Source organism: Ochotona princeps, chromosome 10, assembly GCF_030435755.1.
Source record: "Ochotona princeps isolate mOchPri1 chromosome 10, mOchPri1.hap1, whole genome shotgun sequence".
NCBI lineage: Eukaryota > Metazoa > Chordata > Mammalia > Lagomorpha > Ochotonidae > Ochotona > Ochotona princeps.
Window position 1 is genome coordinate 19,432,522 of NC_080841.1, and position 26,382 is coordinate 19,458,903.

Here is a 26,382-nt window from a genome sequence, read left to right on the forward strand (position 1 = left end):
AAGCCAAAGGAAGGGTGGAATAAGCAAAACTCCATGCACACTTTTTGGTGTAGTTCTTATTGTTGACCTGTATGAGTGACTTAATTCTTTTAAAGTTACCCGCATCATAAGATAAAAGGTCTACTTTAAAAGGTAGTGCAAGGGAACTATGCTGAGAGTGCCCAGCACTGGCTGGAGTGGAATGCCAGGGAGGACCCAGCACAGAGCAAGGGATGCTCCTCACTTGGGTGCTGGAGAAGAGAGCAGGGAAACCCAGGAGGAAAGTGGGGTGCAGCGAGCCCCAACAGGTGCATGCTTGTCCACAGCTGATGGAAGACATTTGTACGTTGAAATTAAAGAAAACCACTCGGCTGGATGTGTGGACCCTGGGAGCAGATGTTACATTAAGGGAGGTTTAAAAGGAGCAAGCAGAGAACCAAAGGCAGCGGATTCATCCCTCCACCTCCAGGCCCAGGTGGGCATGCCAGAGCGTGACTAGAAGGGTCTTCATTCAGTCTCCCCAAGGTCACCAAGCGGATTTCTCTGGCTCAGACAGAGGCAGGCATGTGTAGACCAGACTCCAGCAACACAGTAAAAGGGAAACTGAGGCAGACAATCCTAGAAAGCGGCTCTGACTTGCTCTTATGACTGTTTTCAGGCCAAGGGAAAGTGAGCGTTTGATGTTTTGTTATCCTGGTTTGTTTTTTTTTCATTCCTGCTCTGTCTTGCTTTCCATTACACACATCAATGCAAAGACACACACACACACACACACACACACACACACACGCACCAGGCACACCAGGGTTCTGTGGTATGGCATTCTTCCTGATCAGATTGGATGCTGCTCTCTGAGAGGGGAGGGAGAGCAGAGTACAGGAGAGGAAGGAGAGATGCCAGCCATCCTAGCTACTCTCACTCCCCTTTAAGGCTGCTTGGTTACGGTCCTGGGAAAGAAAACCCCTGCATTCCTCCCCTTTAATTGGGTTTATTGTGAAGCACTGGAGCAGCTAAGCCTCACAGACCTGTAGGAGCTGGGCAGTAGGAACCCAGAGCAGGATTCTTCCAGAGTCCCTGGGTAAGGCAAACTGCTTCTTTCTGAGCGCTAGGGCGGGGAGGGGGGGTTCCGTGCTGAGTTGGGAGGCGGGCACCTGGAGACTGGATTCGGAGAGCCACTCTGGGGAGCAACTTGGACATTGATTTTACGCCCGCTCAGTCTTCTGGTGCTCTTGGACTCCTGTGGTGCCAAGGGTAAGTTGTAGCGGCTTTGGCGGATAAGCCTGCATGGGGGTCTGGCTGGAGGAATCTCCCCTGGGGAGCCTGTGACCAGCAACCCTGGGCTGGCTCTGGTGGGAAGCATTTGCACTTGCAGGCAGTGCAAGGAGAGTTCAGGCCCCCTTGTCTCTCCTGCAATGCCTGTTTTAGGAGACAATGCCAGGTTCAGGGGGGTGTCAGGACTTCCAGCTCCCTTGCACCCCACCTTCCTTCTCAACCTTCAGCTCCTAACCTCTGCCTTTTCTGGTTTAGTGGGGGAGATTCCCCGCTCACACTATCCCTTCTGCTGGGAGGGGCAGGAGAACCAATGGGTCAAAAGGAAGGTTTGTAAATAGCCGGAGGCTCTGCAAAGCCCTGGGAGGAGGATCTGCCTGGGGCCATTCAGGGCTGGCTGGGTTCTAGCCCAGCCTCCAGGCTCCTGTCCGGCTTTGCAGCGCTCCAGCCAGCGTGCTAGTGCTGTCAGTCACAAGATAGCTCCTTCACCTTCCCCCGGGGTGCGTCTATCTTCCTTCTGTCTTTAAACTTCCCCAGTTCAGCTGGTAGGAAAGGATGCTAAAAGGAGCGCTGGACTCAGCACCACCTCCACTGTCACCCCCATCCACACCGTGGCCCCTTCTCCCCACGTAACTTTGACGCACAAGCATTAACCCTGCGGCTCCCAGAGGCAGCTGCCAGGGCTGGTGCTGGCTGGCTGCAGTGCGCGGCTGGCCCGCCTTTCCCTCTGGAGCCAGATAAACTGATGAGGAGAAAAATGTCTGAGATGGGCAAGAGAGCCCAGCTGGTTCCATCTCGGGGAAGGCAGTGATCTTTTCTAAACAAGGCGCCAGAGGCAGAGCCAGCCACCTTTTCCTACTGACCAACCTTAACCAGAGCTAAAGATGAGACCCACATCGGAAATGGGTCCCAAACACAAGGTGCTTAGTAATAGCTAATACTGATACCACACTTCACAGCTTAGTGTCTGCTCTTAATTAACCAATCTGGAGGCCCCTAAAATCAAGTGGGTGGGGATACTGAGCAAAGCTGGGGTCCACTGAGGCTCAAGGGGGTGACAGGTTTGCCAGGTTGGCAAGCTGATGACAAGGGTACCATTTGCCGATGTTAGCATCTGAGCCCCAATTTTGTGATATAGAAGGTGCATTTTTTCCATGAATCAGCAGGTAGTGGTGTGTGCCTGCCCCAATGTGTGTGTGTGTGTGTGTGTGTGTGTGTGTGTGTGTGCTTGTGGTAAGAGTTATCTTTGGAAAGATGGGAGAAAAAACTTTGGGAAAGAAGGCTGAGGCTTGAGCAAGAAAAAGGATTGAGCAGTCAGGAAAGGCTCCAACAAGAGATGGTGAGTCCTTGAGGGACTCAGTCTCTCCCAAATCTTCCAGAACATGTGTTCCATGGAGAGGAGGGATCATCAGGTGTGGGAATCGCATGACAGCAGCATAGGGAGGGAGAAAGAGGCAAGTGGTCTCCCCGCAGCTGCTTCCAGGAAGAAGACAACAGGTCCTTGGTACAGCCAAAAGGAGGCCAGGCTCAGAGTGTGGCGGCTGCACGCCCCAGGCTAGCACCACCATTTACCTTCTCTCTGATCTGGGACTTCTGCTCAACATTCATTTCTACCCATCCGGACCTCCACCAGAAACAAGGCTGAAAGGTGGCAGGTGAGGCATTTCGAAAGCTCTGGCGTGCAAAGTGCCTAGCACGGTGCCCCTGCCGGTGCTGTGAGTTCACAGCACGACATCCTATGAAGCTCAGGAACAAATTCTGGCTGGCAAAGGAAAACATTCCCCTCCAAGAGGAGAGCACCTCCCTCTCCCCCACACTCACATGCACACACAGCCAGAAATAAATTGCCACACAGAGTGTGTGTGAGTGTGCGCCCAGTCGCAGCCTGCCAGAGCCAGCAGAGTGAATGAGCTACAGCATGAATGAGAGAGGGGGGAGCCGCTGAGTCTGCAAACAGGCTGGGAGCGGGAGCTACAACCCCACTATGCAGGCACCCCATCAGGGTCAACAGCAAGGGGGCTGGGGCTGGATGGCCAGCTGCCAGCAGGGAAACAAGCTGGTGGGGGTCGGGGCATTGCCGGGACAGCCTGTGACTGGCAGCCTCACGTCTGCAGCAGGAGGGCTGGTCTCCAGTGTGGCTTGACTCGGCTGTTCTGGTCTTGTGTTCTGCTGTGCTTCCTTCGGCTCTCCTCCCTGGTACACGTTCTCTCTCTCCACTTCTGGGAGCCACACGCAGTGTCTGGCTGGGATGGTTCTTAGGAACTGGCCTACACCTGGGCACAGGAGGCACCTTTGGCCTGAGTCTTAGGCTTGAAGGCAGCATTTGCCTTAGGAACTCTCTAGAAGGTACACAAGTGGAGATCAGCAGGTAGCAGGAGGCAGCATGGGCACTGTTACCTCCAGAGTTGTAATTGATCCCTGTTTTCCTAGTTGAGTCCCACATAAAATACTTGGCTGCACCCAGGGCCATGTTATATGAAAAACAGCATAGCATTCAACACAAAGGATGGCCATACCATGGAGGGCAAGGGAGAGTTTAGACCACCTGAAGGAAGAGCAGATTCACATTTTCTTTTAAGTGCCCCAGCCCCCAGGAGTCATCATTGGTTTCTCTTCCTCTTCCTCTGATGCTTGGTCTATAATTTATGTGCCCACAATGTGGGCGTGCTGCCAGCGCTTTAAAGAGCACGACAAGCTTTCATGCCCACTGCTGCGTTAGCCCTGCGAAAGAATGTGACAAATAGAACAGGGATCATGATGCCCATTCAACAGATGAGAAGACTGAGGCTCGGAGTGAATAGGAGGATGCAGAGGGACAGGTAGCACACTCCGCTCTTGCTAAGGATTCCTCTGTGTCGCTCTCTCAACCACCCGATGAATTGTTGGAGAATGCTCTCTGTTTCCTCTATGAGAAACCAACACTACCCCTTAAGGAGCTGGTGGCCGCTGGCTAGTCGCTGTTGCAGGAGTGCCATGGTTAGACTTCAGGGTGGCTTTGCTCCTAAAATTAACCAATGACAACAACCAGGAAACCTTCTTCCCTGATTATTTTGTGAGCGAGAACTGACCATAGAACTCACCTCCACAACACGGCGTTCACAGAAGCCTGCAGGATGGAGTGGTTGGTTTGCAGGTTCTTTGCAGTTAGGAGTCTCCAATGGCCAGGACAAGCCAGGGTCTGGCCTTGGGCAAACTGACAGGCCCTTGGGCTGCAGCTCATGTACAGGCTCCAGCCCTGTGACACAGGGGCACTGTGAGCTAGGGAGAATTGGGGTTGCTGGCAGCAGATTGCAGGAAATGATGGATATCTCCACCACCACCCCAAAAAATAGATAAAGGCTCATAGCCCTGGCATTTAGTTCCCTCTTGTGTTACAAAGGGTGCTTTTGGGCAGCGCCCCACTCATAGGCTGCTGTAGGTGCTAAGGGAAGAGTTTCATTGTCCTCTGTATTTGGGAAGTGCCAGGTTAAAATGCACTAAGCCATTGTCTTTCCCAGTCCAGAGGAGAGAACAAATCCATCGCAAGCACAATCTGCAAGGACTCCCAGTCTGGAAGGTGAACTTCAGGGAATCCCTCATCTGGTCCAAGCTTCTTCTTTCACCAAAGAGACAGACGGAAACACAGACGTCTAGTAATTGGCTCCAGGGGCTGCCCAGCTGCTGGGCATCAAAGCAAACCTGGAGTCAGAGCTTGGGTTCTTTCTAGTGTGCCTCTCCATCCAGAGAATGATGGGAGATCCAAGCTGGGCCAGAGTCCAGGACAAAGACATCCCCAGGGTTGACCTCTTACCCTGGTGGTCTATTACCCAAGTGGACTCTATTCCCATGGTTCCCAGCCTAGAGGCAGCGAGTATATTTTGGTGAGAGGTGATCCAACCCATAGCCTCACCCATAGGGCCCACAGGAATGGGGAAAACTCTGAAAGCAGAGACCAGGAGGCAGTGTGAATGTAAGTTGATGCATCTTGGAGGGCAAGAAAAGAGCCAGGCAGGCTCTCAAAGGGCCCAGAGCCCCAGAGTGATTCATCCTGTTGGCCCATAAGGCCTAAGTCAGAACCCCAGGAAAAGTGGGGTGACTCTTGTTATAGGCAGAACTAAGAGCCATCTTCTGGAGGTTCAAGGTGGCAGACTACTCAAGACCCTCTCCTTCCTGTCCCCCCTTGTCTCTGACTGTTCAGTCCCAGTGTATGAACAGTATTGTATGCCTGCATGGCACATGCCATAGCAGGCTGTATTGAATGCCCTTGGCAGTACCACATGGTATTCCCAGCACCCCAGCATATCATATGGGGAGGGCAGCCCTCTCAAGCTCTTGGCCCAGCTGCTCCATTGCATAAGCACCTAGAGCAGGGTCCTAACTGGCTGTGACTCTGATAGGGAGCTCTTGGTGCAGAGGCCATGTAGGAGGGGTGCGGTGACAGCAGAGTGGGTCCAGGAACAGGCTCTTTATAGAGTGAAGTCATGAGGCATCCTGTCAATCAGGAGCACATGGCAGCCAGGAAGAAGTCTCTGCTGATGTATGTCATCTGTCCAGAGACAGTGCTGCTCCACGGACCACGTGGAGCCTGCAAGGAGAGGAGAGTGAGGCTCAAGGAAGGACACTGCCTCCTGGGCTCCCAGCCCAGGCATCTCTCGTCAGCACCTCATACAGTCAGGTGGGTCACTGTTGCCCTGGAATCCCACAGCTGGGCCCTACGCGTGTCGAGAACTGCTTGCTGAAGCAGCGTCTATCCCAGTTTTGTGCTCCCTGCCCTGAAGAAAGAACACGCCACATGGGGGCCCTTCCCCAGCAGCACCATTTCCCCTTCAGTGGTCTGGAAGGCCACCCCAAAGCCATGATCAGGTGCTGACAGGAGCCAGGCACTGTGCAAAGCCCAAGGGAGACAGCAAGTAGATGCGTCTTACCCCATGTGGAGCTGCTTTCTCATGAGCACACTGACCTCACAAACAAGCAGGCAGGTGCTTTCAGAGTGTTGCAACAGAAAGAGTTGGCTCCCTTGCTAGGGGTGGACTGCCTCTTAGGAGGAAGTATCTCACTGAATGACCCAGAAGGAGTCTGCTGACCAAGACCTAGTTACTGCAAACCCCAATCCTGGGGCTGGGCCCCTTGTCCTTGCAGTGGTGGCAAAGAGACCAAGATGGTTCTTCCTGCTGCCACAGTGCCCAAGGCAGGGCCCCATGGCAAGGACTTTCTGGAGAGGACCCTCCCACTCTTGGTTCCCCAGTTCAGGTCTTGTGGTCATCCACCCTTTAGCACCCACCTTCAGTCCAAGTCTTCTGCAGAACCAGCCCTGGTCAACTCCCCCAAGCCGGGCTGTCTGCACCCACACATTAAACAAAACCTAGACTGGACTTTTGGAATATGCCAAGCACTGTGGCATACGCAGAGGACTCAGAGATGACTAACCCTGATCCCTGTTCTTTAAGCAGACGGGGCTGTTTAGTTGTTTATTTACGCACCCATATTTGATCTCTCCAGACTGACAGTAATCATGTTCAAAGCCAGGTTCCTACGAAAGGAATGTCTGTAGGAATCCAGGGCACACAAATGAAGTCTTGTTCCATGGAGGTGTGTCCCTTCTATAGTACAGAGATGGTACCATGAATAAGGTCATGCTCTCTGTCAGGAGCCAGCCATTTTTTGCAGAACATTCTTGGGGGCCTTGCCCAGTTGTAGAGTAGGGGCCCTGGGCTAGCCATGCTGCTAGCACTCACTGTGTTCCCTGAGTCATCCCCCTGGAGTCAGCCTCGAGTTATAGAGGGGTCAGCAGCAGCTGCCCTTGAGCTACAAAGCCCAAAGGAACCAGTTGCCAGAGATAGAGCACAAGGCATGCAGTAGTTTGGAATCCAGCAAGAGTGGCACTTCCGGTTTCTCAGAATTTCTTTTCGTCTGAAAGGGAGGGCCTGGCGGGTGGGAGGCAGGACAGAAGGGGGCGGCCTTTAGCAGAAAGAAGCGAGGCACTATGGGGAACCTGGGTTAGACCTACACCACGCACAGGGCCTGGGGACCAGGGGTGGGGACACAGCTAAGGTGGGGGGTTCTGGAGTTTTCCACATGGCATCGAATATGGAACTGAATTGTTAGGATTCAGTGTATGGGAGGAGGGGTGGGCGGGAAAGATGTTTTCTTATAGCCAAGCCTTGGCTAAGAATACTATGTTTTTTAAGCTATTTAAGCGAGATGGGAAAGAAGGAACAGTGAGTACAGACCTGCTAATGAGGTGGCAAAGCCTCCCCGGGAGCAGGTGGTCATTCCACGGGGCTCCAGGAGGGGGAGTGGTGAGCGTCCAGTCAGTCCAACTCCAAGCTCTGGTTTGGCTCCTTGCCTGCCATAGCAGCATGCACAGCCCTGTGCTCCGTGGAGGGAGGACCAGGACCTCAAGGGAGACACATACGGCTGGCAGTTTGGTTTGCTCCTCCGAAAGTCCGACCCTTTGCCCATAACCCTGCTGTCAGGGAACTCCTCACCTGCAGAGGCTCAGCCTAGAAAGAAGCAAAGACTCTCACTTCAACTTCCTCATTTTCCATTTGGCTACCTGGGGTATTGGGACTTCCTGCATGCCAGACTTACTGGAAGCTGCTGAATGTAGGGCCCAGAATCTGCAAAATGGCACTAGCTAAAGAGATCCTCCTTCTCTGGTGTCTTGTTTCAGAGTGTTGACTCCACCTCTACCCAGAGGAGTCTTTCAAAGGTTCATGGAAGAAGTATGTTATGGAAGAAAACTATCAGTGAATTTTGACATTGGGCAGTGGGCACTCCATCAGCAACAGCCATTTTGGAATCCCCTCTTTTCTCATCTCTACAGGTCATTCTTGCCAGTCCAGAAACATCTGACCGCACCTTGCAGTGCAAGCCCTGAGAGTCAAGGGCCAGCCCATTGCAGCAGGCCAGAGCCAGTATCCAGCACAGCTGTGCCTCCCATGGGCTGCCATCCAGCCAAAAGCAGCAAATTAGCAAGTAAGGCTGAACACACAAGCTCAGACCAGCACCTGAAACGTGGGCCTGAAAAAATAAAGTAACCCTAGCATTTTCTACATTCATTTTTTAAACCATAATAGGCCCCAATTATTAGATAGTCAGGCAGCAAAATACATACCTGCTTCTAAAATTCAGAGAGGAAAATGTAGCTTCTTTAGTTTTGATAGTTTTTCATGGACTGCCACTCCCCTAGGCAGCGAGTGAAAAGGCCTGGGGAATTTCACCTTTGAACTTGGCCATGGTGGTGTTTGGATGTCTTCAGGCTTCAAGAGTCTCACATGGCTGACCCTATCTCTTTCAGGAAAACACTACCTTGAGATGGCCTTCCCTCCTGCTGCTCTGTTTCAAGGTGGAATTTTGTGTGGTAAGGTACTCACTTGACTTTGGGCGTGAGGGGTTAGTGGGGAGGGGTCTTAGGGACTTAGAGCCCACAGCCAGCAGGCTGCTGGTAACCTCAGAGGTGGAGCTGCCCTCCTCTGGCCCATGGGTAACCATGTCCACTCACAGCTCTGGACCCAGTCATTTGCTGCCCCCAAGGCAATGCTGGTTAGTTCAGATCCTAACCACTTCTTCCCAACCCAGTGACTGATCCTATAGACAGTGCTCATCCCCTCTCGAGGGCCATGGGTCATGGTGAGCCGATAAAGGTTTAAGGGCAGATTCTGGAGAACAGGTGTTAGATGGAGAGGGAACAAGTCCTGATTGTACATTGGCCACTTTCCCTGGTAGAAGTGAAGCCTCCTCTTGGGGTTGTCTTTAAGTTACCAACATGACACCACTAAACCTGAGTCTGGAAAGACGTGTGCAAGCTGCCTGCTGTGGAGTGGTATGAGCAGCTCCAGCCCTCCATGTGCCCTTGGAGGGGTTAGGAGACTCCTGAGGGTCCTTGTAGCTCCTGTAATGCTGTCTCAGGGTCATGTCCTGCCTCCAGCTCCTCCTCCCCTCTCCCTTTCCTACCCCTCCCTATCCCTGCCCCCAGATTGCTACTGCCCTGGGAGAGGCAGCTGCAGTCAGAGCTCCTTCTGGACTGGCAGGGTCCTGGGGAGCCACCATCCTTGTCACCTCATCCTTAAGAGTGAAGGCAGATGTGCATTCTTGCCACCAGCCTCTGTCTTCCCACTTCCTCCCCAGATCCACTTGTAATTACAGCATCCATCTTTCTACCCGTCCAGTCTCCTCACTCCCAGGGTCTCTAAGCCTACTGGCTGTGTCTTCACAGTAGGTGTACTTTCCTCCACACCATGAAACCCGTGTGAGATATCTCCATGAAAGACCTTGAGGTCATCTGTTAGCGCTGATCTCCATGTGTGAGGCCCTGCCCCTACATGCACTTTCATTTAACTTTATTGTAAGAGGCTGAGCCCCACTTTAGAGAGGAGGAAAAGGAAACACCTCGCCCCAGGCCATTTGACTAGATAGGATTTGAACTCCACCTGACCGGCTAACCCAAGATCTTCCCCTACTGTTGAATTGTGGAAACACACACTTTGGATTTCAAGGCTACCAGAAGACCTCATGGATTCTATGGCAGCTTTTGAAAGTGGAAAGAGAGAACATTGCCTAAGAGGAAGTTTTCCTACTTCATTGTCAGGTCCAAAGCACGGGGGGAGGAAGGTGTTGACAAGAAATGGCATTGTCCCCATCACTGCCATATGCCCAGTAGCCCTGATGGTCAGTGGCAGCTCTGTTGGAGGGCTGAGTATCCGAAGGATCAGAGATCTCTGGGCACACCTCACCCCACCCCAAGTACACACTGCTCTCTCATCTTGGTCCCCTCTGTTAGGGTAGTGTCCTCCCACCTCCAGATGCAGTCTGAACTCTGCTGAACTCTGATACAGGGTCAGGGCATAGTTCAAGTTGGATTGTAATGAGTAACTGTTTGTCCAGCACTGTGATAGATGTTGTGGGAATTGCAGAACAAAAGCATGTTCGTTCATTGGACAATCACTCATTTAATCTATCCTGGACAGGACAGAGTAGGAGCAAGAGTGGTTGGGGACAAGTGGCTAAGCTGTGATGTCAGCAGGGAGCCAGCCTCATGCTGTAGTCTGAATAAATTACCTTGGCCATGATTTGGGCACCAGGAAATGCTGTCACTCAGCTCTGGTCTTCTCACAGTGGATAACCTCATTTTAATCAATACATGGTGGATAGGCATTTAGCCTAACAGTTAAGATGCTCGCACCCCACCCATAGTGGAGTGTCGGGGTTTAGTCCCTAACAACAGCACCTGGTTCCAGCTTCCTGCTAATGCAACCCTAGGAGACAGCAGTGATGGATGCCATCGGTGAAACTCAACTGCCCAGCTCTTGGTTGGGCTCCAGCTGCTGTGGGCATTTGGGAAGTGATCCAGTGAGAGTCTCTCTCTCTTTCTCTGCCCCCCTCCTCTCCCTCCCCTTATCTCATTCCCTCTCTTTATGCTTATGTGTTTGCTTCTCAAATGATCTTCTAAATCAATCCATGTCCTCACCATTGTTCTTCACAAATGCATGCGTTGAAAAGCAGATGTACTCCTACTAGAAACTAAACTCTAAACTCCCAGAGCATGTAACAAACACAGTGCTCACACAAGAGACACCCAACCAGTCTTTTGTCGTTTTTTCAAAGCCACTGGGAAGAATACTCCGATTTTTGACAGTTAACCAGATTTTGCTTCTGATCCATCCTTCTGGCCATAACACAAAAGCTGAGAATATTCTAGATTCTGCTGTTGGTTCTCATCTCACTTAGCTGAGCAGACCTGTTTTTCTCTACCGCTCACAAAGCATCACCAGAAGCTTCAGCTCTGGAGGGCGTAGGGCGGAAGGAAGGCGAGGACTGCAGTTCCTGGAAGAAACAGACCACCAACATCCGCAAGACCTTCATCTTCATGGACGTGCTGGGGTCGTAAGTCCTTGCGACAGGGACACCGGGTGGGCTGGGCTGCCTGCTGAGGGCAGGCGGAAGGGCTGCTCTGGGATCAGCTCCATCCAACTCATGCACTAGGATGCTAAGGCGTCACCCTCAGTGGCTCCTAAAGACCCGGGAGAATTTTCTGACAGTGGGGTATGGTATATATGAATGTGTGGGAGAGGTGCCTTTGGGATAATACTAGGGGCAGCTTGAACCCTTGGGGAATCCCACCTATTCCCCACAGCTTTGCCCTTTATCTGCCTCTTCCTTCCCCTTTTCCCTCCCTTATACCCCGCCCCTCCCCAACACTGACAAGCCTTGCCTTCCTTTCATGTATGTGACAATCTGGGGGACCCTACTCTGGTCACCAAAAACAGGAGTTATGGAGCACTTCTGGGTATCTAACTTAGAACATCCTGGATCGACTCACATGGGTTCTGCATTTCCCCTGGCAGTGCACAGGCAAACCCCACTGTGCCCAGATCACACAGACCTGAGGTGGCTCCCATCTCCATCCTCATACCTGCATCCCTCCTCTCCATTTGGCTATGCTCAGTTGTGCTCAGATTCAAACCCCTTCCAGCCTCTGGGGTGTCTGTACCTGCACCATGATACACATTACCCAGCCGGCAGGCCAGAGACGGCGTGTCCAGAGCTGAGCCTTCACTCAGCCCTGCCTCTCCCCCCATGAGGGTACAGCCTCTGACGCAGGCTGGCAGCAGCCTCCGAACCCTTGCTGGATGCCTAATTAGTCTGAGCTAATTGGACTTGGGTAGTGAGGAACAGCTAGTGGGCGGTGCATTTGGGCAAGCTTTCTCTGTGTCCGGTTCTAGATGAGTGGAGCTTTACCCTGCCTGGGCTAGGAGGCAGTGACCTCAGCAGTAACTGCAGACAAAGAGGAGCCAGGCATGGCGGAGAGGAAAGCTCTGCCCGCCCTCCATACCCCACGCCCACCGCCAACCCTGCCCCAGCAGGTTGAGGCTATCCATGGTGGAGCTGGTTGTGGGAGCATCGATCTTCCATCAGGGTTTATGCCAAGGCGGGGGTGGCTGGAGAGGTGATCTGGCAGAAAGGCACACTCAGGAATGAATCATAAATGGCTTGCTAAGCCTCGTAGAAATCCAGAATGGAGAGAAGGAAGCCCAGGTTGGAGGCTTATTTACTGTCTGCTAAACTCATACTGCAGAACCATTAAGATAGGTACCCAGTACTCACTCTGGGCTCAAACAGCCTCTGAACTCAAGCCACCTGTCAGTTTATTCCCCCTAACTTTTAACTGTGAATTTGCTGAAATTCAAGGAAGGGGTGACATAGGTATGCCAGGAATACCGTGTCCCATCACCTCGGTCGCCTGTGAGCATTTCACTGCACAGCTGGCCCTGCTCCTGGGATCCACATCTGTGGATTCAACCAACTATGCCTAAAGGATTTTTTAAAACTTACCTCTGCACTGAACATGTACAGAATTTTATTTCCTGCCCCGATTCCCTTAGCAACATAATACAGCCACTGTTTACATGTCTTTGTATTTGATTTTGTAAGTGTGCTAGAGATGATTTAAAGCATACCAGTTTTACATGGATTCTATTCAAATATGCCAATTTTTTTTTTCAAAAGACAATCTAATTAATTCATTTGAAGGACAGAGAGCATGCTCTCTGGTCTGCTTGCTGGCTCACTTCCCAAGGATCCGCAACAGCCAGGGCAAGGACAGGACAAAGCCAGGAGCCAGGAACTCAGTTCAGGTCTTCCCCACGTGTGTCAGGAACCCAGCTACCGGAGCCAGAGTGGGCATCAGCAGAAAGCAAAGCCACACCCTCCCAGTGCTCCCCTCCAGCTCTCTGGCTGCCCCACCCCATCTGCTTTCTGTAGCTCCAGGCTTTTTTTTTTTTTTCCTGCTTTCTCCTTACCCCATCACTCCTAGAGCAAACATTTCCAACTCTTTCCTGCCTCCCACCCCGCCCCGGGTTAATCCATTCATCTGTTAAAATTGAGTTCTGAGTCTTCTTAAGGCAGAGGGCCACGTATTGTATGCTCCTCCTCTATCCCAGGAGTCATTCAGTACAAATGTAGCCTCTGTCTGCTGTAATAATAATGATTTGAATATGTATCGTGGCACCTGCTGGAGTTGCACAGTGTGCAACACGCCAAACCATCACACAGGCCCTCTCTTAAGTTTCCATTGGTCTGTGGCCTTTCAGCAGCCATTCTTGTCTGAGTGTGTCTGTGCCTCACATTAAATTCAAAGCCAGCCAGTACTGATCACGGTGCCTGCCACGGAGCGCTTCTGTAAGTCCACCAGCATTCAGTGAGTAGCTAACAGTATTTTCCAAATTGAATGCTGATTGCCTGCTCCTCTGAGTTCCTCCCTGGTCTATAGCCTCCTTGAGAACGGAAACCCTTACCTTGTTATCACCCACCTCTACGACTCAGTAGGTGCTTGGTAGATCTTGGTTGAAGGGCTGAGTGTATGAGTGCATGAGCAGAGCAATCTCTGCAGGCTCTGATTAACTCAGTTGCAAACACAGCTGGGGGAAACAGGAAACGCAGACACCGGAAACACCAAGTATTTTCTAATGCAGATTTGTACTGCATGTTTACCGAAGCTTGTCTGCTTTGGGACATTGTAGGACACCAGATGGCAAGGGAGAGGTGGCTCAGCTCTGGGCTCACTTAGATTCTGGCTTTCCTGTCCAACCAGGTTTAGTTTCTGATGGTAATCAAATCATACCATAATAATGATAATAGCACCAAACACATATGCGTTTTATGCCTGTCAAGAACACTTCCAAACACTTCACATACAGAACTCAGGTAATCCTCTAAACGACCCTATGATTCAGATGCTGTTGATCTTCTCACTTTTATAGGAGCGGCTTGTGAGTGGCTTGTCACCCAAAGAGCTGGATTTCTAGCATGAGAAAGCACTCCAGCATCCACTCCTTGTTTTAACTGCTATTCTGATGGCCCAGTTTCAAGAAGACTCTCTTCAAACCAAGAAGCCCATAACTTGGGATTCCACCCTGTGTTCCCACTGGGGTCCATCTGCTGTGTCTTCAGAAAGCCCGCCCCTGAAGCTGCAGGATCCTTGCAGATCCTACTGAATGAATGACCATTTGCTTCACCTGCCTGTCCCCCAACCCTTGGTTCAGTGTAATTATCACTGTCTAAAATTGGATGCAGGAGTCCTTTCTGAAACTTTCCCCATTGCTACCTTGGACTGCTACAGCAATATACTGCACTGTGTTGGAATCAGAACAAATGGACTCTCTTCAATGGAGAAATCTTTCCACAGACCAAAGCAGAGTCTCGGGGGGAGGGGGGTCATTCCCAGATTGTAGCATCAGGAATTAGCACCTACCTCACTTCTGAGTCTGTGGTGGGGTCTTTTCTTCCCAACTTGAGCTATGAAGAAAAAAAAAACATATACAGGTATGCAGATAGGCCCTGCCCCCACTACAATTCCTAATGCCCACCACGACAATGAGGACTGATTATCAGCCACAGCTTCCTTCACCTACCTGTTTGTTTGGCCTCAGCAGTTCCCAGCCAACACTGTTTTACCTCTCAATGTCTTCTCCTTAGGGGAGCTTTTTCCGAAGTCTTCCTGGTGAAGCAAAAGGTGACAGGGAAACTCTTTGCCCTGAAGTGCATTAAGAAGTCCCCTGCTTTCCGGGACAGCAGCCTGGAGAATGAGATCGCTGTGTTGAAAAAGTGAGTGGTACCTGGGGTGAGTTGGGTGGAAGTATGGGATGGCGCCATCTGTTTCTCATTGAGATGAGAGGTCAACTAGCTCATTTAGCTCAGTGCAGTCACACAGCTGTCCTCTCTGCCTTTTCCTTTTGGTACCAGTGTGACTCCTGGTCCCACTGGCCACAGAGCTGGTCAGTGCACACAGCACAGGGAGTAACAAAGGAACGATGATCAATCGAAGCCCAATGTCAGGAGGAATCCATGATTAAGCAGGCAGCACAGATTTGGAAATTAGCCTCACTTTTGTCCAAAGCATTTGCAGGTTTGACATCCCAACCACCCTGATGGAGGCTGTATGAAATGTTCACAGAGGCACTCCAAGAAGGCCCTGTGGGACTTACATGGCGAACCTAGTGTGCCACAAACACAGGTCCAGGACCACGGGGAGACCAGACAGGTCTCGCTGCTCTCAGAAGCCTAAGCTTTGCAGGCAGACACAGTGCCCATTACAAACTCCAATCCCACAGGTGTGAGTTCTCCCAGCAGGAGGCAGAGGCCCTGAGGAAGCAGGGCTTCAACTGCTCCCATGTGTGTATGTTAATGAATATGGAGTAGTAGGATCATTTTCAAGGAAGGGCAATGAGGGAAGAGCAAAAAGGGAAGAAAGAATGGAAAGTCAGCCTGTCAGTAAACCTTGGTGTATGATCGTGGAAGTGCAGGGCCCGTGAGGGAGGAGTGAGCATTGGAGACCCTTGAACATAGGGTGAGCAGAGTCAAGGCACAGGAAATGAAGCTGAAGTGCTGAAATGGGGCCTGATTGCAAACGAGATCTTAGATGCCATGAAAGGGGACGTTGGCTCAATTTTGCGGGCATAGTTATCAAAGAATTCTGAGTAAGGAATCATATGATCGGAGTGGCATTTACAGTCATTTACCATAAGTGTAGTCGAGGAGGGATTAGAAAACATGCCTGGAGCATGGGAGGCCAATGACAAGTCTGTCACAGAAATCTAGGCATGGGATGGAGAGAGAAGCAAAGGTACTGGCAGCTCATGTGAGGGCAAAGGACTAGATCCAAGAGATGCTTTCAAAGGAGGCATGATTGGTTCTGAAATTGATTAGTAAGACTATTAAAACATTTAAAGAGACCTTGAGACTAAGTGATTAATCAGTAATATTGTCTGGGATAGATACCTAAAGGAATGTGTAGGGCTTGCAGATCATAGAAATTGGCTGGAATATATAGAATCTAGCTACTCACCTATCTCGACATCGAGGTATCTGGTAGGATGCTGCGATTGAAGTCTCGATACCAGGACATTAGGACCGACAGAGACTATAAACTCATTGAGATTGGGGACTGTGGGGTCTTTCTTATCATTGCATCCTATCAACAGCAAAGATATTCAATACATCTTTGTTCAGTGAGTGAATAACCAATAAATTAACGTTACAATTAATAGCTTATATGAGTGACTCCATCAAGCAACCACTGCAATAGATCCGTCTTTTAAAAACCGTATCTGGATAATTCAATTTAATTCTGACATAGTGCCTTGAGAAAGATGTACTTTTAATTCAAGAAAAACCATGCCAGGAAGATTTAACATAAGCTAACTAAAATTATCCAAATAGTGTCTCAGGCAAATCCGAACCCAAGCCCCATCTGACTCGGAACCTAAGCTCTTAGTCTCTGGGTGGCATAGGCATGAATAAAATTTCTTCAAGAATTTCCTCTTTGTGGCATATATTTACCTGCTGCCTGGAAAACCAAGCCTCTTGGTTTATCTGATGATGCTGGCCCCAGTCTACAAGGGCCCCCCCTGGGGCAGGGTTTCCTAGCCACAATACTGACACCTTAGTTGTACTGGGGGCTGTGCTGCATTCACTAGATGTCAGTAGCATCTCCCCCCACCCCACATGCTCCAGTAGTGACAATCAAAAATGTCTCCTGGAAAAGAAACATCCATCTAAGGCACCCCCCCCCCCCAGGACCGACTCTAAAACTAAGCCTCCTGGAATGTTTTCTTTAACGCTCCATGGGCACTCAACTACTAAATCCCGTGTAGAAAAATGCACTTTCTTCATGGGGTGCTTCTGAAGGAGGCCTGGGTACTCTCTTGTAGGATAATCCAGTCTTAGGCACTCCCTTAGCATTCCTTGGGTATTCCCCCTTCTTGCTAACATTAGCGATTCCCAGAGTGACAATGAAATGTTTGTCCCCCTAAGGCAGGCTGACCACAGACAGACTATCTCGGTGTCTTCATTTTGTGAGCCCCTACTTATTATAAAGGCCTTCCAAGGACCCCATCCCCCAAAACATTGCCATCTACTACCCCTGCCGGAAAATAGCGGGATGAGTCTACATTCCTTATCCGGACACCTGAGCCACACATCTGACACAAGCACATTTACTTTTTTCCCCAGAATCAAGCATGAGAACATTGTGACCCTGGAGGACATCTATGAAAGCACCACTCACTACTACCTGGTCATGCAGCTGTAAGTGGAAGGTGACCCGCTTTTTCCACAGAGCGCTGCTGGGACCTGGGAGGTGGCAGGGGCGGGCCACGGGGAGGCTGCTGATAAGGAAACAATGAGTACCAAAATGCAAGGTCAAGAATTAGCCCAAGAGGCTCTGAAGTTCTAAGGCTCCTCTTAGGCTCACTGTGCCCCTTGGATCACTGTGCTTGCTCGATAGGCACCTGCCCCTGGCCGAACTGACACAGTACCCTTTAGTGTTGACACAGGGGCAGGTGCGATGTGAAGGACGTTTGCAGACGGAGGTCAGTGGCTGTGAGGTGGCATCCTGCAAGGCACCCAGAAGAGGCAGGCTGAGACTAGGACCATGCTCAGCACACAACACTCTCCAAGGGCCTGCTTGTCCCACTGCAGCTGCATCCCCCTGTGCCTACTGAGCAAGTGCAGTCTCATTCCTATAGCCTGCAATAAGAGCTCAGATTTCTGCCCCTGTTACTGTGTCTCCAGAGTTTCTGGTGGGGAGCTCTTTGACCGGATCCTGGAGCGGGGTGTCTACACGGAGAAGGATGCCAGCCTGGTGATCCAGCAGGTCCTGTCTGCAGTGAAATATCTCCATGAGAATGGCATTGTCCACAGAGACTTAAAGGTGACAAGGCGGGAGTCTTCCACGGGCAACAGACAACCCTTCAGGAAGCTGTGGGGTGGTGGGCGATGTGAGTTCTGTAGAATGAGAGAACTGGGCTAAGTAACTCCCAAATCTCTTCTGCCTTTATATGCCCTAAACAATCAGCATTAATGTGCACGCTGGTTTTTTTTTTTCTGGACCCGTGCACCTTATTAGGATATCAGAATAATCCACATACTTCTTGAGTCCACTCATTGTCAAAATCAAGTTCAACAAACATCTTACTGAGGGTCTACAAGGCACTCAGTATTGCACTAGACTTTGACAAGATCAGGGACAATTGGGTGGGCTCATTAATAAAACCGACAGGTCTGGGGTGTCTGGGGGTCAGGTGGGTTGAACTGGGGTCTTCCTGGGGTAATTGAGGGAAGGGATTAATATAGTGACAGCTGTAAGGCAGAGCAATGTCAGGGCTAGGGCCAAGACATAGGGAGCTAGGTACAGGGTCAGGATGCAGATGGGAGGAAGGAGAAAAAATGGGGCAAGATGAACTTGGCCCAGGGCTCAGCTTTCTAACAGGCAATCTATTAAGTGGAGAGAAAGCTGGGTCTTAAGGGGTTATATCCTACACTACATAGTTCTGTTTCCTTGCAGCCAGAAAACTTGCTGTACCTCACCCCAGAAGAGAACTCTAAGATCATGATCACAGACTTTGGTCTGTCCAAGATGGAGCAGAATGGTGTCATGTCCACTGCCTGTGGGACTCCAGGTTATGTAGGTGAGCCTGGGGAACAGGAGGGAGGTTGACCAGCTGGCTTCATTCAGCCACACAGGGGTTTTCAGAGATGTGAAGGTGAGATGGCAGGGTTCAACTTCAGGGGACCCCCTGGGTTCACTTACAATATTTCAGGTAGGCAGATCCATCTGTCTCTTCAGTTCTTGCTTCTGATCCCAAATCCTGCATCTTTACAGACAACTTACTCCTGAGCCCTCTCCATAGCTTCTTTCCAAATGAAGGGGCTTCAAGAAGTTCATACAATTACCAGATATCATCTTCCAGGAAATTCTGAACTTGGCTCCTGCTTTGAGGACCACTCCTGCAGGCCGACTTCCTGGCTTTGTCTTTCCAGCTAGACCAAGGACAGAGACAGGACTGCAAACCCAGCAAGCAGCAGACCTCTGGGGTTCAATGTCAGCCTATCTGCTTTCTCTCACTTCAGAGACCTTGGCCCTCATCCCCTGTTGAGTGCCTGGAACCACAGGATATTGAGTTATTGAGTCTGAGCCTGAGGAACCCGCATAGGTGCTCCCTGAGGTGCACTTGTGCAGGGACTCTGGGAAACCAACAATAATGTGGTCTCTTACCTGAACAACCCTGCATGTTTCCCAGGGTCTCCCAAAAGGAGAGGGCAGGGAGAGGACCCAGTGACAGTACTCCTGGGAATGACGGGGGAGAAAGCTGAGACTCAGAACACCCACTCCTGTCCCTGTCCTCCTACCCACTCGTCACCTGTTGAGGTTGGGGAGAAGGAAGCTGAATCAGAACCCAAGAGATGGGCCCCCTGGGAGGTCAGTCACTGATCAGCAGGTGCTGAGCATCACTGTAGACAAAGCCCTGGTGTGGGAGGCATACATTAGGCAGCTTTCTGATGTCCCCGGCCCAGGACTGCAGCCAGAACAAGGCAAGTCCAGTGCCCCCAATGGAGCTCCTCAGTCTGAGGGGCAGACAAAGCTCCTTCCCCCAGAAGAGACCCTGTGTAATGGCAGTACCTAGTCTCATGGAGCAGCACCAGGGCTGCCTCCCGGGAGCTCTCCAGTCCAGTAGGAGAGAGGAAACCACAAAGGTCCCCCAATCTGCAGGCACAGACACAGCCCTAGTTGCTGGGGATCCCCTACCTAAGCAGAAACATATAGCCCCTGCCTTCCAAGAGGGTCTAGATGCTTGCTGGTGGCGGCAACGACCCCTGTCTCGGAGAATGTCCAGGTCGAGGGCAGAAGGTCCCTCCTCTTCCTGTAGAAAGAGTTGATCTTGCAGGGGAGACCCAGCCCCTGACCTCTGGGGCAGGAACACCCAATGGGCTTCCCGGGCTTCTCTCCAAGCCTCTCCCTGACCTTGAGCCACCAGCCCCTGCAGTCCTGTCCCCTTGTACTCAAGCCCTGCCTCTGTCATTGGTTTGCTACAGCTCCAGAAGTGCTGGCCCAGAAACCTTACAGCAAGGCCGTGGATTGCTGGTCCATTGGTGTCATCACTTACATACTGTGAGTAGGAACTGTCTCGGAGCCCTGAGCCAGCTCAGAGCCTGCCCCCTACAGTCCCCCGTCACCTGTCTCTGCACCGCCTCCAAAGCGTGTGTGCATATGCACATGTGTGCACGTGTGTGGGGACACACACACACACCCCTACTCCTCTACACAGCTCCAAAGGTTCCTCTGGCCTCATCTCCATTGGTCTCCTGGCACTCCCTCCTCCTGTACCCTGCTCCCCACTGCGTGCATATAATTGTGAGCTTGCTGGGTGGAATCAACAGTGAGAGAGAAGGGGGATGAGCCAGGCTTGGAAGTCAGGTGAATCTCGTTTTCCTGTATCTCAGTTTTGTCTTGTGGTGACCTCGGCCCAGGGGGCAAAACCGTGGCACACATTTTCAGGATCTCCCTTTTGCCACCTGCTCATGACCCTTGCCCAGTAACCCCTGCTCATCCACACAGTACACATGATTTTTAGCAAAGCAACCTGCTTTTCTGTGTCTACCCCAGGTGTGGGTGTGGGGCTCTGTGTCGTTCAGATTAAGTGATCCAATGTCCCTCACACCTTCATTTCCCCAGTCAGTGCTCCATGACTGCCTGCAGCCCTCCCCAGGCTAGATGCTGCAGCATGGGGAGGCCAGCAATGCCATCCAGATAAATCCCTGCTAAAGCCTATACTTGAGTGGATCCCCTGCCCCCCTGCTTAGAGATCTTTCTGCTATCCCGGAGGGTCAGGCAAAGTATGGGAGAGGTAGCAAAGGCTTGGGGGACAAAGACAGAGGAGCCTAACGCTCCCTACTCATGGTAGGCTCCTGCCCAAACCTTCTCCTGCGCCTAAGTGATACCTGAATTGGAAGCATACCCACACCTTGGTCACACTGCTGGCCTGGGGCCCTTGCTGCCCACTTGTGTGAGCAGTGGGAGGCCAGTGTGTGCAGTGGGAGGCCGGGGGAGGAGAGGGGGCAGGCTCTGGGAGGACGGATGATTCAGCAGCGTACCTCCCCACTGGCCCACCACAGGCTGTGCGGATACCCTCCGTTCTACGAAGAAACCGAATCGAAGCTATTTGAGAAGATCAAGGAGGGCTCCTACGAGTTTGAGTCTCCATTCTGGGATGACATTTCTGAGTCAGGTAGGTGCAGTGGGTGTGAAGGACAAGTTAACAAGCTCAGTGGAGGTTGCCAGGAGAAAGAGCTTGACAAAAATTGGCAGCCCTGGCTTTGCCAAGTCCCTGGGGATCACAGGGACCAAACTAGAGACATCTGTGTCTGGTTCAAAGGCCAAAGATGGTGTTTGCATCTCCGCTTCATGATTTTGTTTTTCCTAGAGACAGAACCACAGTCTGCCTGGAGCCTGAAGAGGGATGGCCGAGAGGGAGCAGTCTAGAGAAAGTGGAAGGGCAGGGTGTGGTAGGGGCACATGTACCAGGCAGGTGTGGCAAGACCAAGGGGTTAAGAGCTGCAGTGGAGCACGCAGCATCTGCATGTACAAGAAGCAACTGTTCCGTGCTTTCTGGGCCTGTTGAGTGCAGAGCTGGAACAAGCCGGCACTCACGTGTGTGCCCGTGTGCTGGTGTTTTGTACGGTGTCAATGTATGCAAAGGTGGTGAGCAGGCCCCACTGCCTCGTGACAGCAACGTGTCTGCAGGACTGAGTGGGTGGCGCTGTGCAGAGCCTCTTGGTGGTGGCTCCTGGTGGGTTGCTTTGAGGTGGCTCTTTTTTGTTTAAGACTCTTAAAATCGCCTCTTTGGGAGATGATGAACTACGCATGCATTCACTGGCACCCACCAGCCCAGACGTGATTTTTCCATCAGTCGTGAAATCTAGTCCTCAATTGTCATGTCTCTGATTATACTCCTTAGCCAAGGACTTTATTTGTCACCTGCTGGAGAAGGACCCGAATGAACGATACACCTGTGAGAAGGCCTTGAGGCACCCCTGGTGAGTGAGAAATGGGGCGCACTCAAGAGTCCAGCCTCAGTGTTCCCAAACTTTGCGAACACTGGCACGCTGCTGCCCCCATACTCCCTTTGCCTTGAGCTCCTGACTGGTGCCATGTGCAGAGGCACCCCTCTGTCCCTCGGGTCCAGGTAGAGCTGCTGACTCTGGTGGACAGGGACCCACTGAAGGATGGCTCTGAGCCACATAGGCATGGCAGAAGGCATTGCTTGGCAGCCTGGGGTATGAGCCCCTACAGGGCGTGCTACTCAGTGCCAGTTCCCTGGGGGCACTCAGGAACTCTGTCTTGAACTCTGCGATCAAAACACATTCCCTGTGATCCTAATCAATCAATGGCCAATGAGTAAAGATGGTAAAGCCTTGAAATATATAAGCCCTAACCCTAACCCTATTTTTAACCCTATTTTTAACTGTGTGAGTTATAGAGGTGAGGATGGGGAGAGATGGATAGAGAAAAATCTTCCATCCACTGGTTCACTCCCCCAGCTGATCGCAACAGCCAGTGCTGGACCAGGTCAAATCCAGGAGCCAGGAACTGAATCTCACTCATATGGGATGCTGGCTTTGCTTTATCCACTACACTATAGCATATGCCGCAAGAACCCTGCTCAAGACTTCGCAATAGCTTCTTACTTCCTCCCAGTGCAAGCTCAGATTCCTTGGTCTTTGCAGGTTTTCCCCAGGCTGCCCTGATCCTTTATGTGTTCCCCAGAGAGCATCTCTGCTATGTGTGTGCCTGAGAGCTGCACCCTCCTCTCTCTGCTGTCCTCCCTAAGCTTCGCAACAGGCACAGCCACTTAGACCATCCTGCCTCTTGCCTTCCCATAATCCTCCAGGATTCTCTTCCACCTCTGCCCCCTTCCTGAGTCCTGCAGGCCATATCCCCTACCCCCATCCTCCTTAGGAATGGCGTAGCTCACCATGGAGGACTCTAGGCCATGGCAGGGCCTTGCCCCACACTGATCCTATGGGCACTTAGTGATCAGAGCTCAAATCTCTTACTTCTCTGGGTCCCTTAATAGTTGGGGCATTACTGTGCATATAGCAGGTATGTGAGGAGCCCTTAGTGATGCAAAAAAGGAGGGGTGGGAGAGGGGTGACCGTGGGCAGTTGGCCTCCCCCAGGCACGCTTCCAGGAGGAGGTGGGTTGGGAGCAAGCCTTTGGGCTCCAGAATGGTGAGGACCCAAATGTCCTGGAACACAGGAATTAGTCACCTCTTTCTGTAAAGGGGCTAAAAAGTCAGTATTTCAGGCAGTTCTGGCCATACTGTAGCTTTGGCCGTGGGTCAACTGCCTTCACAGCACCTCTGTGCAGCTGCAGCCCCTGTGTGAACCGACAAGCATAACTGCATGCTGATGGAAACTTAGTAACAAAAACTATCAACAGGTAGCTTGGGCCCACAGGCTGCAGTTGACCAACCTGCTCTCAAGCAAGTATCTGGTTTTATCAAAGGTGCCCTGGGCTCCATCCTTTCCTTCTGTGGGTCGCCCTCCTCCCAGGACACTCTTCAAGCCTTTGTCCTGGGGCGCATGCCCTGTCCCCTGCCCAGCCCCGAAGGCCCACAGTTTGCCCAGTAGCCAGGTGGGCTCTCCTGCACCCCCAGGATTGATGGAAACACTGCCCTCCACCGGGACATCTACCCCTCAGTCAGTCTCCAAATCCAGAAGAACTTTGCCAAGAGCAAGTGGAGGGTGAGTCACCTGCTGGTGGGGTTACCCGGATGCTTTGCTGGGGCCAGGGCCGGCACAGGGATTTCCTCACGGCGTCCCAGCCGGCCCGAGGAGCTCTCTGTGCCATCTCTGGATGGAGAAGTGGGTCCAGGGGACAGCTCAAGAATGCAGAAGGTCAGAGGCTACCCGTGTCTCCTTAGCAAGCCTTCAATGCAGCCGCTGTGGTACACCACATGAGGAAGCTACACATGAACCTGCACAGCCCAGGGGGCCGCCTGGACGTAGAAAACAGGTCGCCCATCACTCAAACTTCTGAAGCCTCAAGACCCGCCTCCCCTGAGATCACCATCACCGAGGCACCTGCCGTGGACCAGAGCACCCCGCTCCCCACGCTGCTGCCTCAGCTGCCCTGCCAGCACAGTCCCCGGCCTGCCACCCCAGGTGCCAGGTCCCTCAACTGCCTAGTAAATGGCTCCCTCCGCATCAGTAGCAGCCTGGTGCCCATGCATCATGGGTCCCTGGTCGCTGGGCCTTGTGGCTGCTGCTCCAGCTGCCTGAGCATTGGGAGCAAGGGGAAGTCTTCCTACTGCTCCGAGCCCACACTCTTCAAAAAGGCCAACAAAAAACAGTACGTATCTCAGCCAAAGACATAGCCCTGCTTGGCCTGTGCTGGGAGAACTCGGACCACAGGCCTGAGGTGCCAGCAAGGCCTCTCACATGCAAACACAGGTGGCTCTGGAGGGTGGGACAAGGTCTGGGTCAGGAGAATGCCCTCTGCCCTGTGCCCACAACTCAGTTGCTGCAAAACACCATCAACAGAGGAGTCCATGGGTGTGTCATTTCCCATTTGCTCTCAGCTGGGTTGATTATGGCATATTAGCCTTCCTCAAACATGACTTTGTTTCCTTTCCAGAAACTTCAGGTCAGAGGTCACAGTGCCAATGAAAGCCGGAGGCAGCTCTCACTGCCGAACAGGGCAGACTGGGGTCTGTGTGATCATGTGATGCTTAGAGTCTGGGCATGTGTCACTGTACTTTTCAGGTGAGGACTTGAGGCCAGAGAGCCAGGGCCTGGGGCTTTGGTTCAAGAAAGCAAGTACCTCCTTACGGTATAAAGGACAGGGTCCAGGGGAATAGAGGATGCAGCTCTTCAGCATCCCCTTTGCTTTGCAGGAGAGATGGTCCAGTCTTCTCTGCCCTCCCACACCCGGTGCCTGCTTGGCAGAGGGAAGGAGAAAGTACAGCAGGTGCTGGCAGGAGCAGTTTCTGGTCAGAAGCACCTGCCGGCTGCTGCCTGGGGCACAGACTTCACAGGGGACCCCAGGAGGGAGCCCCTGGGCCCGGAGGGTCCTTCACACTGCTGTGAGCAGGAGGAACGACACTGGCCGGCTTCCAGGTCTCCCGACCTGCCTGCTCTATGCCCCCCTGCAACCCAGTGTCCCTAGATAGTTCCCACCCGGGTCTGTGTTGTTGCTATTGAAAGCTTCACGGGCTGGCCCAGCTGTGCCACCTCCTCTAAGCAAAGCCATACAGAACATGCGCCCAGGACAGCCTGCTCTGTGCACACTAGCTCCTGCCTCTCTGGCCCCACCCTCCTGGCCAAGGCCAGGCACTCTGATACAACTGCCTGCCCACCTGCATGACAGCCAGGCGGCTCCCAGGGCTTTGCCTGTGAGTGCTCCACATGCTGTTCCCCGACTCCAGGATTAGCTCTCCACCAGCTATCACCACGCTGACACCCAGCCAGCCTCTTCCTCGCAGGCACACTGTGCAGCTTTTGCCCGGCTGTGGTCTCACACCAGGCCACACCTCGACGGAGGGGTCGTCAAACAGAAGGAGGCTGCCGGCCAGGGATAGGGACGACTCTTCCTGCTGGCTGCACGCCCTGCACACACCTCTGGTTGAGCAGACACTGGGAGCAGACTGTTTTCGTCTTGGCCAGGGGCTCTTTCTCCTGCATCTTGTTCCCATTCTCTCCCAGGTCAGGTGCATCAGTTCTTACCATTCTCCGCCCCTCCAGCTTCATGCTCAGTGTTGTGTGCAATAAAATGGACATATTTTTCTCTATGAGGTTCTGTTTGCTTCTTTCAAAGTCCGAGGTGGCTCAGGGACTTCTGAGTGTGTCGCGTGGAAAGTGCTTGGGCAGCTTGACACAGCACAGGAATCAGCAGTGGAAGCCGATCTGCACGAGACGCCCACAGCGTGCCACGCACCTGGTGGTAACATGTGTGGCATGCTTACCACCACGGCTAGGGAGCAGGAAGCCTAGTCTCCAACATCCCTTCTCTTAATGACCGTGTTAGAAGAAGACAAGTCTGAGCCACAGCCTTGGCCAACCTAGCATCTCTGTGACATGTAAGTAACTCAGCTACAGCCCAGCTAATAAGTCGCTCAGGCCTCAGTTTCTTCATTTCCTCTAGGGGCCAGGCAGCACCTCCAACATTAGGAGATCATGCGCCCGGCTCTGGGCTCCACACACAAGCTGCCCCTCAGTGATGAAGTTAATACAGAGAAGATGCTTAGCACCACCAGGATATGGTTAGCAGGTGCATGCACACACACACACACGTGCATCCCTATACAACCTTTCCTT

At 52.1% G+C, this 26,382-nt stretch overlaps 1 protein-coding gene across 1 annotated transcript; it reads left to right on the forward strand.

The window, feature by feature from the left end:
* The first annotated feature begins 1,020 nt into the window (after positions 1 to 1,020).
* CAMK1G (calcium/calmodulin dependent protein kinase IG) lies at positions 1,021 to 25,605 on the forward strand. Its single transcript, XM_058669130.1, has 14 exons — positions 1,021 to 1,230; positions 8,528 to 8,590; positions 10,992 to 11,112; positions 14,704 to 14,832; positions 17,239 to 17,313; positions 17,800 to 17,938; positions 18,572 to 18,695; positions 20,101 to 20,176; positions 21,181 to 21,293; positions 22,023 to 22,101; positions 23,724 to 23,811; positions 23,991 to 24,418; positions 24,704 to 24,831; positions 24,963 to 25,605. The coding sequence occupies exons 2-13, from the start codon at positions 8,545 to 8,547 to the stop codon at positions 24,792 to 24,794; spliced, it is 1,509 nt and encodes a 502-aa protein (XP_058525113.1). The 5' UTR covers positions 1,021 to 1,230; positions 8,528 to 8,544; the 3' UTR covers positions 24,795 to 24,831; positions 24,963 to 25,605.
* Positions 25,606 to 26,382: the final 777 nt, after the last annotated feature.